We start from the raw sequence: 12,910 nt of genomic DNA, 5'->3' as shown, positions 1-12,910 counted from the left end.
TCTTGGATCCCTCCGCGACTTCCTCTCCGTTGCCGCACTCGTTCATGGCCGCCACGGTGGCGGAGTTGTCGGCCGGGGGGTGGCGCGTAGTGCGGCTCGCGGCAGCGGCAGCGGCCGAGCGTCGGATGGAGCTGGGCTTAAAATGGCGGCGGAAGAGCCTTTTATCCATTTCTAAGAGAAGCACCAGCATTTTCTCGGTGAAGGAGGCCTGGAATTTTGATGCCATTTTTGTTTCTTCCCGCTCAAGTAGTGTGTTGCTACTTGTTGGATTTTGTAGGTCCAACCTACAACATCGTGTAACCGTTCCTGCCTAGTCATTTGTACTGCTATCAACCTAGCTTACTGTTTTCTTTTTTAAAAAGAGGTCAACTAATTTTAAGGACTTTTATGAGACTGATGCGCTACCTACTGCGCTAACGAGGCACCTTAAGGACTTTTAGAAATAGGTAAAGGATATACAGTTGATCCTCAAACTGTGTGGGTCCACTTACGCTCAGGTTTTTTTCAGTAAATACAGTACTGCAAACGTATTTTCTCTTCCTTGTGATTTTCTTAGTAACACTCTCATTTCTCTAGCTTACTTTATTGTAGGAATGCAGTACATGCAATACATAGACAAAGCCTGTTAATGGACTGTTTATGTTATTGGTAAGGTTTCTGGTCAATAGTAGGCTATTAGTGGTTAATTTTGAGGAGTCAAAAGTTAATAAGCAGATTTTTGACTGCATGGGGTTTAGGAACACCGTATTGTTAACTGTACCCCCAAGGGTTAATTGTAACGATTAAAAAAAAAATTTAAAGGTGGGACACGTAATGAAAGCAAGTATCCTTGCATCCCTGTCTCCTAGTTTTCTAGTTCCCTTCCACAGAAACAACCACTGTTAACCAGATTCTTGTGTATATTCATGTATCTTGTGATATGTCTATATACGTAATAGATTTATCTACATTTCTCTCCACAGATGATCACCTTCTATGTATATTGTTTGGTACCGACTTTTTTCTTTAACTTGACATATCCTAGAAGTCATTTCAGATCAGTACCTATAACAGTTAACGATACCTATCATTTGTTGAATGCTTGCTATACGCAATGAATAGTTCTAAGCACTCTCCACATGTTACCTCTTGCAATTTTCATACTGATCCTGGGAGGTACTATTATTATCCCTGTTCTAGAACTGAGAAAACAGAAGTATAAAGGTGTTACATGAGCTTCCCAGGATCCCACGGGTATTAGGGCTGAGCTGGGACTTGAACTCATGCAAACAAGGTTGCTCCCCACTGCTGCTCTTACCTGTCAGCTCTTACCCCCGCCCCCCAGCTCAAGCTTCATCTCAGAGGCAGGAATTACGGCTGTGGATCTGTTCAACTGTCCAACCTTGCTCCCTGAGCAAGTGTGATCAGTGGCTCCTCTGACCCTTCATGTCAGGCAAGAATCTCTCTCCGGGCATTTATGCTAATCTTTCATGAGTTCTAGCCTGGCGCTGTGGAGTGGGCTAAGAAAAGCATCTTGTCTCTCCTTTTAAATTCTCTTTGGTCAGAAAACAAGGAGTTTCCTTAACTTGCAACCCCTTTTTACCTAGAGCTGTGGTAGACATGAAGCAATATTTACTACTTTAAGGATTTTAGGCAAAAATGATGTTAGGGCCAACCAAAATGTTTTGACTCATGAACTTGAGTTCTTGTACCTGTGCATCTTCTGAAGTAAGAATCGTAGCTGAAGCTCCTTTGGGCGATGGACAAACTGAGGATTGGAGAGTGCAGCTTCTTCGGAATGGAACACATAAATACCTTTATGTAGGTTAGAGGAGCTTAGCTTCCTATGAACATTTTTTTCTTCTTTTTACTATATAGTATCCAATACATGGAAAGTTATATGCCCATGTGTGTGTGATTTTTAAAGTCTAATAATTAAGTGAATACCCATGCACCTGCCATCAAGTTTATGAGCCTGCACATAGCTAACATTGTTGCAATCACCTTGCCTCTTCCAGGCCCATCATCTACCTCCCCCTAAGGTAACTACTATCCTGAATTACCATTTTATTGCTTTTTACAAATTAAGTTTTTACCAAATATCTGTATATCTTAATATATTGTTTACTCAATATATTGTTTTGCTCATTTTTAAATAAATGTGTTCTTAAACTTTATTTTTTTTGCCTAAGGGTCCAAGAAAATATCTATGTATGAAACAGTTGCAAAGACTTCCTTTTCTCTATTTAACTCCATTTGAAGTAATTATGTCTGGGATAGAATCAGTCATTGGATTGAAGCAGAATTGGGGAGTGGAAAAGCTATACCTGGTTAAGGGATTTATCTATAAGCAGTTATAACAGATGAAGTTCAGAAGCTTACAGAGAAAAACGAGACCGATAATGTCATTTGTATGGTGTGATGCCACATAGTTTGTTGATAGACAGGAAGCATGGTAAATGCCAATTATAAATAAGTAGCACAGGCTTTATATAGCATGTTTATCTCCTGGTTCCCGCTTAGTAGAAGCACTGACATTGTAACTATTGGTGGTTTTTGTTAATGGCAGTATTAGGTAATGATTGAGCGTGTGGACTCTGGAGCCAGATGTCCTGGGGTGAATCAGTGCTCCAGCACTTCATTTAACTTTAAGCTTTGGACTGTTTGTTACTAAATGGAAATGATGATTATACCTCTCCCCTTGGGTCAGGTGATCATCTGGTGTAAAACTGTAAGTGTGTGTGGCAGGAGGCACTGTAGGATAGTTTAAAGAATGCAGACCTTGGTGTTAGACTGAGTTGGTTTAGTTCCTGGATGTACTGCTTAGTTGTGGGACGTCAGGAGTGGAATCTTTTGGAGCTCTAGTTTCTTCCTCTGTAAATGGTATTTACTGCATATGTTTCTTATGAAGATAAGAGTATGTGAGTACCTATCTTGGACAACAAATGATACTTCTATTGTTTTTTAGGGCTCATGGGTTTGCTTAACAACTCAGTGACTTACATGATATCTTAGTCATCAGGTGTAACACTGAACTGCTGTTAGCTTTATTTAATTCATTTTTTGTTTGTTTTCAGTTTTCAATTTTTTAATCAGTGCTGTGAAGGACATCCTAAATGCTAAATGAGACACAACAGAATATTTTTTTCTTCCAGTATTAAAAAAAAATGACATTAACAGATATTTTAAAGAAACTTCTATGTAATCAGGGTGGTGACCTTGAATAAAAAAAAAAAAAACCTCTAATCATGTTCTTGATGTCTTATGATTTTATTTGGAAATTGCTTCCCACTCATGATAAACATTGTATACAGGCTTCTAAAATGTCCCTAAATGCGCATTATCATCTTTTTTTTTTTTTTTTGCCAGAACCAGTAATTCTGAGAGCCCAAACTAAAAAAGTGGTAAAAGGAAAAATATCAGACCCTACAAATGTCCCAGGGTTTGTCTTTAAATGGGAGAAAAATTTTAAAAAACACATGGAGCTTTCTAAAATGTCTTTAACAAGCTACCTTGGGAGTTCAGTTCAAAAACAGAAGTTGATGCACTAAAACAGATGTTTCAGTGTAGCTTTAAAAATCTTTGTAAGTACAGCCATGTGGAAGGATGATCCTGGATCAGAAGTTTTATTCCTGTGTATCTACATTAGGTACACATGCCTCATCTCCATTGTCAAAATTGTCTCTGTTATTTCCTCCAGTGTAGCGGTCATAAGCACTCTGGCCTTCCATATCCATATCCTCCAGGTCATCGTGTCTGCCACTCCCATAGCCCTGGTCCCTACCACCTCTAGACTAGCTGCAACCTTGCCCCTGGGCCCCAAAGGCACCCCCTCTTGTTCCCCTGGCCGATTTGCCAGAGTGATCCATGTGGATCATGACCATCCAGGGACTCTCCATTCATGGCTCTTGTGGCATCTGAGACATGCTCTGGTTTGGTGAAGGTGATGAAATTAAAACCCCAGGATTGCTGAGTCTCACAAGTCCTTGACAACAACCACCTCAGAAATAGGACCAGAGCTGCCAAAGTGGGTCTTCCAGTCTGCTTATTGGTGTTGAAGTTGAGCCCTCTCACAAAAACCTTCCCTTCTTCAGAAGACATGGCAGTGAGTTTGAGTACTGCAAATTAAGCAGAAGGACCAGAAGAACAGCTATCATCGAGGAGCAGAGAGACTGGGCTGTTAGCTTTAAATAAGACTCAGAATTTTAATATGAGCAAAGGGGGTCAGACCAGTCTGGAATTAAATTAAGTTGGTTGCTTAGCATTTGGAATAGTTATTATAAATGTAATCTAAGGTTCTGCAGTCTTTATTTTAGGGGGTAAGATATTTTCCCTTAGAGGAAATTTTTTTTAGTAGAGTCTATCTTTTGGAATAATTTTAGGTTCACAGCAAAATTGAATGAAAAATACAAACGTTTCCATATACACCTGCCTACACACACACATGCACAGCCTCCCCATTATCAACATCCCTCCACCAGAGTGGTACATTTGTTATCATCAGTGAACCTACACTGACACATCATTATCACCCAAAGTATATAATTTATAATAGAGTTCATTCTTGGTGTTATATATTCTGTGGGTTTTGACAAATATATTATGATATGTATTTACCATTATAGTATCATTTAGTGGAGTTTCACTGACTTCAAAATCTTCTGTGCTCTGCCGATTCACCCCCTCTCCCTTAATCCCTGGCAACCACTGATCTTTTTTTTTTTTTTTAAGATTTACTTATTTATTAGAGAGAGAGAGATTGAAGGGGGGAGGGGCAGAGAGAGAGGAAGAGAGAGAGAATCTCAAGGAGAATCCCCGCTGCATGTAGAGCTCAGTGGGGCTTGATCTCACAACCCTGAGATCATGACCTGTGCCAAAACCAAGAGCCACCAACTGAGCCACCAGGTGCCCTGGCAACCACTGATCTTTTTAGAGTTAACATGGTTTTGCCTTCTCCAGAAGATCATGTAGTTGGAGTCATATAGTATGTAGCCTTTTCAGATTGGCTTCTTTCAAGTAAAAGAAAAATTTTAACCTCTACATTCTATTTGTCTAGAAAAAATATATCTGAGAAGCTTGCCTTCTTGAACTCAACAAGCAGCTTCCTTCAAGGGGCTGGGAGGCAGGAAGGGGACTTGTGCCCCGCAAGCCGGATCATAATCCAACCCCACGGCTTAGCAGGATGACATGTTGCAACTGCATTAGCCTTCACACCTTCCTTTTCATGATATTTTTAAGTGTATTGGAGTAAGTCCACAGTATAGAGTTATAAATAAGGCTGGGTGGAGACACATGGACAGGCTAATAATTAGGTACTTCTTTAAACCTGTGTCCTTAAATATTTATTCCATGCTTATTCATTGGAGATGCTGAGTCCTGTGTGTGTGGGAAGAGCAGAAAAGGAAACAAGTTGGCTGGGCCTGGCACATCCCACTTAGCAGACTGAAACCTCACTGTTAATCACCCTTAAAAGTCAGTTTGGTGATTATCAGTTGTTACTAAATCTCATTAACTATACCCTTCCCTAGTAGCTCATTAAAATATTTCTTCCAGGGGTGTCTGGCTGGATTAGTCGATAGAGCATGTAACTCTTGATCTTGGGGTTGTGAGTTCGAGCCCCACATTGGGTGTAGAGATTACTTAAAAATAAATTAAATCTTAAAAATAAAATAAAATATTTCTTCTAGTCAGGAGCAATTTCTGACAGATACCATTCTTTCCATCTTGGTATACACCCAGCCATGTTGTAATGCCTCTTACTGACTTGTGCTCTGAGCAAGTGCCCAACTGGCCATTGCCAACCTAACTTGGTCATCGGTGGAAGTTAGACAAAGTTGGCTTTTCCTTCTCCATCTGGAGATGCAGTCCCTGAGGAAATACCCCTTGGCCCCAGTTGGAGAGGACTGCACTGTTTCCCTCTGTGTAGCTGTGATGTTGTTCACAGAAAGATGGACCAAAAAGCTTCACTTACCACTTTCTTTTCTGTGTCCGCATCCGGAAGGTAAAGCATGGAAGATGGGTAGGAGAAGAAAGATCTCTAAGTATTATGAAAGGAAGGACCTGGGGCTGGTCACTCAGTAAGAACAGCATCTGTGAACACCCAGCAGGCCTGTTGCCTGGGGCAGAGATTGGCAACCATTTTCAGTGAAGGCCTGGGCACTATTTGAGGCATAATGGGTCATATGGCCTCTCTTATACTTACTCAACTCTGCTATTGTAGCATGAAAGCTGCCATATATGATTTGTAAAGAATGGGCATGGCTGTGTTCCAGTAAAGCTTTATTTATTGACACGTGTCCATTCTTAGCTTACTGGCCACACAGAAACAGGCAGGGAGCTGCATGTGGCCCATGGGTTGTAGTTTGCTGACCTGGTCTAGGATAATATAGGCGACCTGAAGTTTGTCAGTTTGATGGTATCTGTGCTGCTTGTGTATTCTCTGTAGAGGTCCTTTTTGTGCTCACGTAGTAAAGCTTGGTGAAAAATAGCTTTGGAAGTGCTAGGTGAATCCAAGGAGTGGGAGTTCTGCTGATGTTTGGGTAGGAGAGGAGAAACAGTCCCCCTTAGGCCAGTTGGGATAGTGGCAGCAATAAGCATGGTGAGAATAAAAGGGCTATAAGAGTGAGGGCCACTTGGGTGGCTCAGTAGTTTAAGCATCTGCCTTTGGCTCAAGTCATGATTTCAGGGTCCTGGGATGGGGCTCCTGCGGGCTCCCTGCTCAGTGGGGAGCCTGCTTCTCCCTCTCCCTCTGCCTGCTGCTCCCCCTGCTTGTGCTCTATCGCATGCTCTCTCTCTCTCTGTCGAATAAATAAATAAATAAATAAATAAATAAATAAATAAATAAATAAATAAATAATCTTTTTTAAAAAAGGAAAAGACTGAGAGCCACACACCAGAAGTTCTGACTTTTATTCTCTGCTAATACCTCAGAGGTTCTTTGTTTGGTTTGAACAAGGGCAGGTAATTTTCATTTCCACACATGTTCTTATTGATAATGAAACTATGTTATTTCTATCTCAAAGCTCTTTCATTGAGGAATTTTGTTGGACTTTTAAAAAAAAAATTTTTAGAAGGGGGGGAAATCGGAGGGGTAGACGAACCATGAGAGACGATGGACTCTGAAAAACAAACTGAGGGTTCTAGAGGGGAGGGGGGTGGGAGGATGGGTTAGCTTGGTGATGGGTATTGAGGAGGGCACGTTCTGCATGGAGCACTGGGTGTTATGCACAAACAATGAATCATGGAACATTACATCAAAAACTAATGATGTAATGTATGGGGATTAACATAAGAATAAAAAAATAATAATAATAAAAAAACATTTTTTAGTATTTTTTAGTTATCTGAATGCTATGTTAACTTTCTTGGAAGTTAAACAGATGGAGCTTTAGCCTTGAGGATGGGATGCGCCAGCATATGAAATGCTTTTACTCCTAGGCCAAGAATTCATTAATTTTTAGGTGACAGTTATTTTTAATATTTTTTTTCATTTTATTTCATTTATTTATTTTTGCATAATCATCTACCATAATTTTTATCAACAGGATCCTTACTACAGATTTAATGACCTTAACTACAGATGGATCTCCTTGGATAACTGGACTTATAGCAAGAAATTTAAAATCCCCTTTAACATTAGGTACGTTTGTGTGTATATCTGTATCTACATCTGTATTTATTTAGTTATTATTATTGATCTTCTTTTTCTTTCTCTGCAATAATCTTTTGTTTGTTTAGGTTGCATGACAGAGAGTTGTGAGACTAAAGCCTTGTCTGATAAAAGTGAATATTTGATTTATGTTTTGATTTGTATATAAGAATGGTGCCACTGATCATCAGTCATGAAATTAGGTCTTACTCAGTCATTTTTCCATGGGTTAGAATGGAGTCACCTACACCTAGTCAATTCTCTTATTTCCATTTCCTTCTCTCTGCCCCCGACCCCATAATCAATAGAGTGTGTGTATTTATAATTTGTCAAGTAGGATCTGAGATATATCATTTGTTCCATGTGGTGTTAACCAGCCATCGAAGCCATGGTATTGGCCTTCTATTATGTCATGAAGCCATGAGGAAAAGCATAATTCAGTTTCAGTAATGTTCCATGTAGCAGAAAGTAACCCAGTTATATCTACCACCATTATTGCTAAATAAAAAAATCTTCTGTCCCTTTTGTATGACTTTGTTTTGGGGGGGGGGGGGGTAATTATTTACTAGCCTCTTGAAAGAGAAATAAATCCAGAATGTGGTGCTCAACATCGCAACATTGCTGTGCTCCAGGCTCCTATTTCCAGATAATACTTAAAATATCTCTGTAAAGGGTTCTCTTTCATCTTGAACTCAGCATATCCAAAATTTAAATAATTGACTTTCCCACTTAAAGCTTACTTTCTATTGTAACAGTCTTATTGTTTCTCTTAATGTAACACCATTTTGCTGATCTTCTATGCCTAAGGTGTTTTTGGCTTATACTGTCTTTTCTTCATCTCTGTATGTGGTCTGAGTCTGAGTCCTGTTAATTTCTGCCTATCATTTTTCTTGATTCAGCCCCTTTCTCCTCATTCCCAGTTTCCACATTTGCCTAGGCCTTTGTTAGTGAGTGCCTGCAATTAGGCCAAAGCTGCATAATTAAATTTCTTGCTTTGTCTTTTTATCCCATACACAAGTATATGGAAACATTAGACTCATCTTCCCCAAATAGTAGATTCATCTTCCCCAAATTTTGGTTTTGCCATGATGTTCTTGCTCAAGAATGACAGTGTCAGGACACCTGGGTGGCTCAGTCGGTTAAGCATCTGACTCTTAGTTTCAGCTTAAATCCTGATCTCTGGGTCTTGAAATTAAGCCCCACATCACCTCATGCTCCACACCCAGTGGGAGAATCTGCGCAAGATTCTCCATCTCTCTTTCAAGTAAATAAATAAATAAAATCTTAAAAAAAAGAAGAATGGCAGTGTCTTCCTTTCCTTTTTTTTAAGGTTTATTTATTTATTTTAGGGGGAGAGAGAGAGCATGAGAGAGAGCATGAGCAGGGGGAAGGGCAAAGGGACAGGGGGAGAATCTCAAACAGACTCCCAGCCCAATGGGAGCCTGAGGTTGGCTCAATGGGGTGCGGGTGGGTGTTGGGGGGCCTCAGTCCTACAACCCTGAGATCATGACTTGAGCTGAAATCAAGAGTTGGATGCTTAACCAACGGAGTCACCCAGGCGCCCTGACAATGTCTTCCTTTTAATTGACAAAACCAGTTTAATCTTCTCTGCTTGTCTATGAAAATACTGCTTAATCTTGCCTATTCCTGTCCCACTTCCTGTGTCCCATCTTGCCCTGTGGACTTGACCAGATTCCGCCCTTTAGCTCTTTAGCACAACCTCTGCACCTGAAACTAGTCTGTTATCTTTTATTTTATTTTATTTTATTTATTTATTTGACAGAAAAAGAGAGAGCATGAGCGAGGGGTAGGAATAAGGGGAGAGGGAGAAGCAGACTCCCCGCTGAGCAGGAAGCCCAATGTGGGGCTCGATTCCAGGACCCCCAGGATCATGACCTGAGCTGAAGGCAGAGGCCCAACTGAATGAACCATCCAGGTGCCCACTAGCCTGTTATCTTAATGTATTGATGCTGTTAGCACTTCCTTATTTTTAATTTGCTCTTCCTTGGGGGTCTACCTTATACCTAGACATTTCTTTTTTTTTTTTTTAATTTTTTTAAAGGTCTTATTTATTTATTTGACAGAGACAGAGAGAGAGCACAAGCAGGGGGAGCAGCAGACCGAGGGAGAGAGAGAAGCAGGCCCTCCGCCAAGCAGGGAGCCCAATGCGGGGCTCGATCCCAGGACCCTGAGATCATGACTGAAGGCAGATGCTTAACTGGCACCCCTACCTAGACATTTCTACTCATTTAAAAAAAAAACTTTATTGAGACCTAATTCGCACGCCATACAATTCACCCTTTTATAGTAGACAATTCAGTAGTTTTTTATTGTTGTTGTTAGAATAAAATACGGAATGCTTCACGAATTTGCGTGTCATCCTTGCGCAGGGGCCATGCTAATCTTCTCTGTATCATTCCAGTTTTAGTATATGTGCTGCGTAAGTGAGCACTACAATTCAGTAGTTTTTAGTATATTCAAAGAGTTGTGCCATCCCTATCCTCACTTCAGAGAGAAAGCCCATACCCATTAGCAGTCATTCCCCATTCTCAACATCCCCATTCCCTCATCCCTATCCCGGCACTAGGCAACCACTGACTCCTTCTCTATGGATTTACCTCTTCTGGGCATCTCACATAAATGGAACCATACAATATTGTGGTCCTTTGTGACTGGCTTCTTTCACTTAGCATAATAATGTTTTCAAAGTTCATCCATGTTGTCACATTCACCAGGACTTCATTTCTTTTTATTGCTAAATATCTTATTGCATGGATATACCACATTTTATTTATTCTATTCGTCTTTAAATTCTTGTTTCTTTCTTGAAGTCTTTCCTTATGACATAAGCTCTGATAGCTCTCGTAGTCTGTCCAACAAGACTGTACTATAAAATAGAAGAGATTGAAAGTTTTCCCTTTATTCCTGTGTTTTAGGCCAGACTGGCAACTAGGTTGCAGATTTCTTAAACTCAGAGAGTGTTTTAGTTCCTTGTAGGGCTTAGCAAGGTGCTGGGCACATAATATTCATTCATAGTTACTTGTTAGTTGGTTAATGTGTTCTCTTAGATAGTGTCAGTAAATGTAATATTTTGTGAAAACGCTTTATATCTACAATTTAACTTAATTATCATAAGAATTTTGTAAAGTCCTAGAAAAAAGTCAGTACCTTCGGAAATTACAAGCTGTGCTCATGATTTTATGGCAGTTGAAATGTTATGAAGAAAGATAAGCTAGATCACTCAACATAACAAGCGTATTATGCTAAACAAGTAAGTCAGTCAGAGAAAGACAATTATATGATTTTGCTCATATGTGTAATTTAAGAAACAAAACAGAGGATCATAGGGGAAGGGAAGGAAAAATAAAATAAGACGAAATCAGAGAGGGAGACAAACCATAAGACACCCTTAACAAAAACAAAGTGAGGGTTGCTGGAGGGGAGGTGGGTGGGGGGATGGGGTAACTGGGTGATGGACATTAAGGAGGGCACTTGATGTAATGAGCACTGGGTGTTCCATGCAACTGATGAATCACTGAACTCTGCCTCTGAAACTAATAATATACTATACGTTAATTAATTGAATTTAAGTTTTAGAAAATGTATTAAATCAATACTTAACGAAAATTTCATTGGAAACTGCCTTTTAAGAATGTGTATTTTTTGTGAAGTATTTATTCCTTTAGTTTTTAACTAATAAAAAAAGATTTATTGGGATGCCTGGGTGGCTCAGTTGGTTAAGCAGCCGCCTTTGGCTCAGGTCATGATCCCAGAGTCCTGGGATCAAGTCCCGCATCGGGCTCCCTGCTCAGTGCGGAGCCTGCTTCTCCCTCTCCTTGTGCTCTCTCTGTCAAATAAATAAAATCTAAAAAAAAAAAAAAAGACTTATCTAAGTTAATGTTTTATACATCTTGTTTTAAAAATCTTTTCTTTTTTTAAGCAAATGGCAAAAAGTGAATTTGATTTTTGAGGGCGTCGATACAGTTGCAAAAGTCCTGCTAAATAGTGTTCCTATTGGGAAAACAGGCAACATGTTCAAAAGATACGTAAGTATACAGTGATACCAGGTTAAAACCTACTTATATGTGTTTATGTGTTAGTTGTTTTGATTAGAGAAACGTAAGTGAGTAATTGCCCCTGTGGCTGCTACAAGCTCTTTGAAGCACTGGGTAAGTTACTTTCTTTCTCAGTTGCCTCATTGTAGAATGGTGAAAACACCACAGACCCTATGGAGTTGTTGTGAGGACTTAATACGCTAATTATATAAAATGTTTGACACAGTTCTTGGTACATGAAGAGTGTTCAGCAAATGCTCTTCACTTCTCTGTTTTTGGTGATCCAGAGTTTCATGCGAAACGCCAGTTGACAAGCTATTAAGAAGGCAAATATTCCTTTCTTTCTGGAATAATTACATTAAGATATCATATCCTGATCTCCATTCAAGGGTAGACTTTTCAAAACAAAAATAACTTATGACTTAGAAATACACGCTGTTCATACCAGAGAGTCAGGTTGTCATGAAGCATCTAGGAAATTCCTTGGCAGTTCAAGGCCAAGTGTAAATAGCCAGAGCAGACATTCCAGGGCTAAAGATATTTTCTGCTTGCTCTCTTTGCCTAGGACCGTCATCTGTCAGTACAAATAGAAAGAGAAACCTAGAAATCTACTTTTGGGTAGGAGAATGTGTTCACTCGTACCTATAAGCAGGCAACGAGGTTATACTATTTCAGTGAAGTGCTTTCTTCTACAAAAAGGCTAGCCCTGAAGATCTCCGTTATTTTATGCATCTTTCATACATTTTTATATTATCTCTATCTAAAATCTGACACACGAGGCTACTTCCACATCTGTTGTTTCCTTTAATGCAGAGCTTTGATATTACCAGTGTGGTTGGAGAGGTGAACTCCCTTGAGCTGTGTTTCCAGTCACCAGTGTTGTATGCGGCCCAGCGGAGCAAAGCTCACGGCTACCCCGTGCCTCCGGACTGCCCTCCTCTTGTGCAGAAGGGCCAGTGCCATGTCAACTTCATTCGCAAGGTAACGGTCTTGCAAATGGAGGGGCCTTTAACCTTGAGGATGGGCTGTGCCGCCACGTGAAGTGCTTGTTTGGAGACACCAGTAGTATTTCAGAAGTTGGGCCTCTCTTTCCTGCCTGCTTTATGGGATTGACAACTTGAAATAAGGGGCACCTGGGGGGGCTCAGTCAGTTAAGCGTCTGCCTGCGGTTCAGGTCATGGTCCCAGGGTCCTGGGATCGAGCCCCGCATCGGGCTCCCTGCTCGGTG

At 40.3% G+C, this 12,910-nt stretch overlaps 2 protein-coding genes and 1 non-coding gene across 5 annotated transcripts in view; 1 reads left to right on the top strand and 2 right to left on the bottom strand.

Annotated features, from left to right (window-relative positions):
• Positions 1-226, bottom strand: part of LOC118027137 (heterogeneous nuclear ribonucleoprotein D-like) — a 1,512-nt gene extending 1,286 nt beyond the window's left edge. Inside the window, 1 exon segment of the mRNA XM_035030355.1 lies at positions 39-226. Coding sequence (XP_034886246.1) covers positions 39-226 — 188 coding nt within the window.
• MANBA (mannosidase beta) overlaps positions 1-12,910 on the top strand; it is a 111,379-nt gene that overhangs the window by 8,933 nt on the left and 89,536 nt on the right. For all 3 annotated transcript variants that reach the window (XR_004683737.1, XM_035030178.1, XM_035030179.1), the window contains exons 2-4: positions 7,524-7,618; positions 11,568-11,673; positions 12,496-12,663. Coding sequence is in view for 2 of the 3 variants with exons in the window: in XM_035030178.1 (XP_034886069.1) it covers positions 7,524-7,618; positions 11,568-11,673; positions 12,496-12,663 (369 nt within the window). In the remaining variant the exon portion in view is untranslated. The remainder of the gene's footprint in view (positions 1-7,523; positions 7,619-11,567; positions 11,674-12,495; positions 12,664-12,910) is intronic.
• LOC118027145 lies at positions 9,973-10,079 on the bottom strand. Its single transcript, XR_004683772.1, has one exon. It is a non-coding gene; the product is annotated as a U6 spliceosomal RNA (small nuclear RNA).

Source organism: Mirounga leonina, unplaced genomic scaffold, assembly GCF_011800145.1.
Source record: "Mirounga leonina isolate KUSES-001 unplaced genomic scaffold, KU_Mleo_1.0 Mir_357, whole genome shotgun sequence".
Taxonomy (NCBI): Eukaryota; Metazoa; Chordata; class Mammalia; order Carnivora; family Phocidae; genus Mirounga; species Mirounga leonina.
Note: the sequence above shows the minus strand (reverse complement) of the source record. Positions and strands in the feature narration are given on the sequence as shown.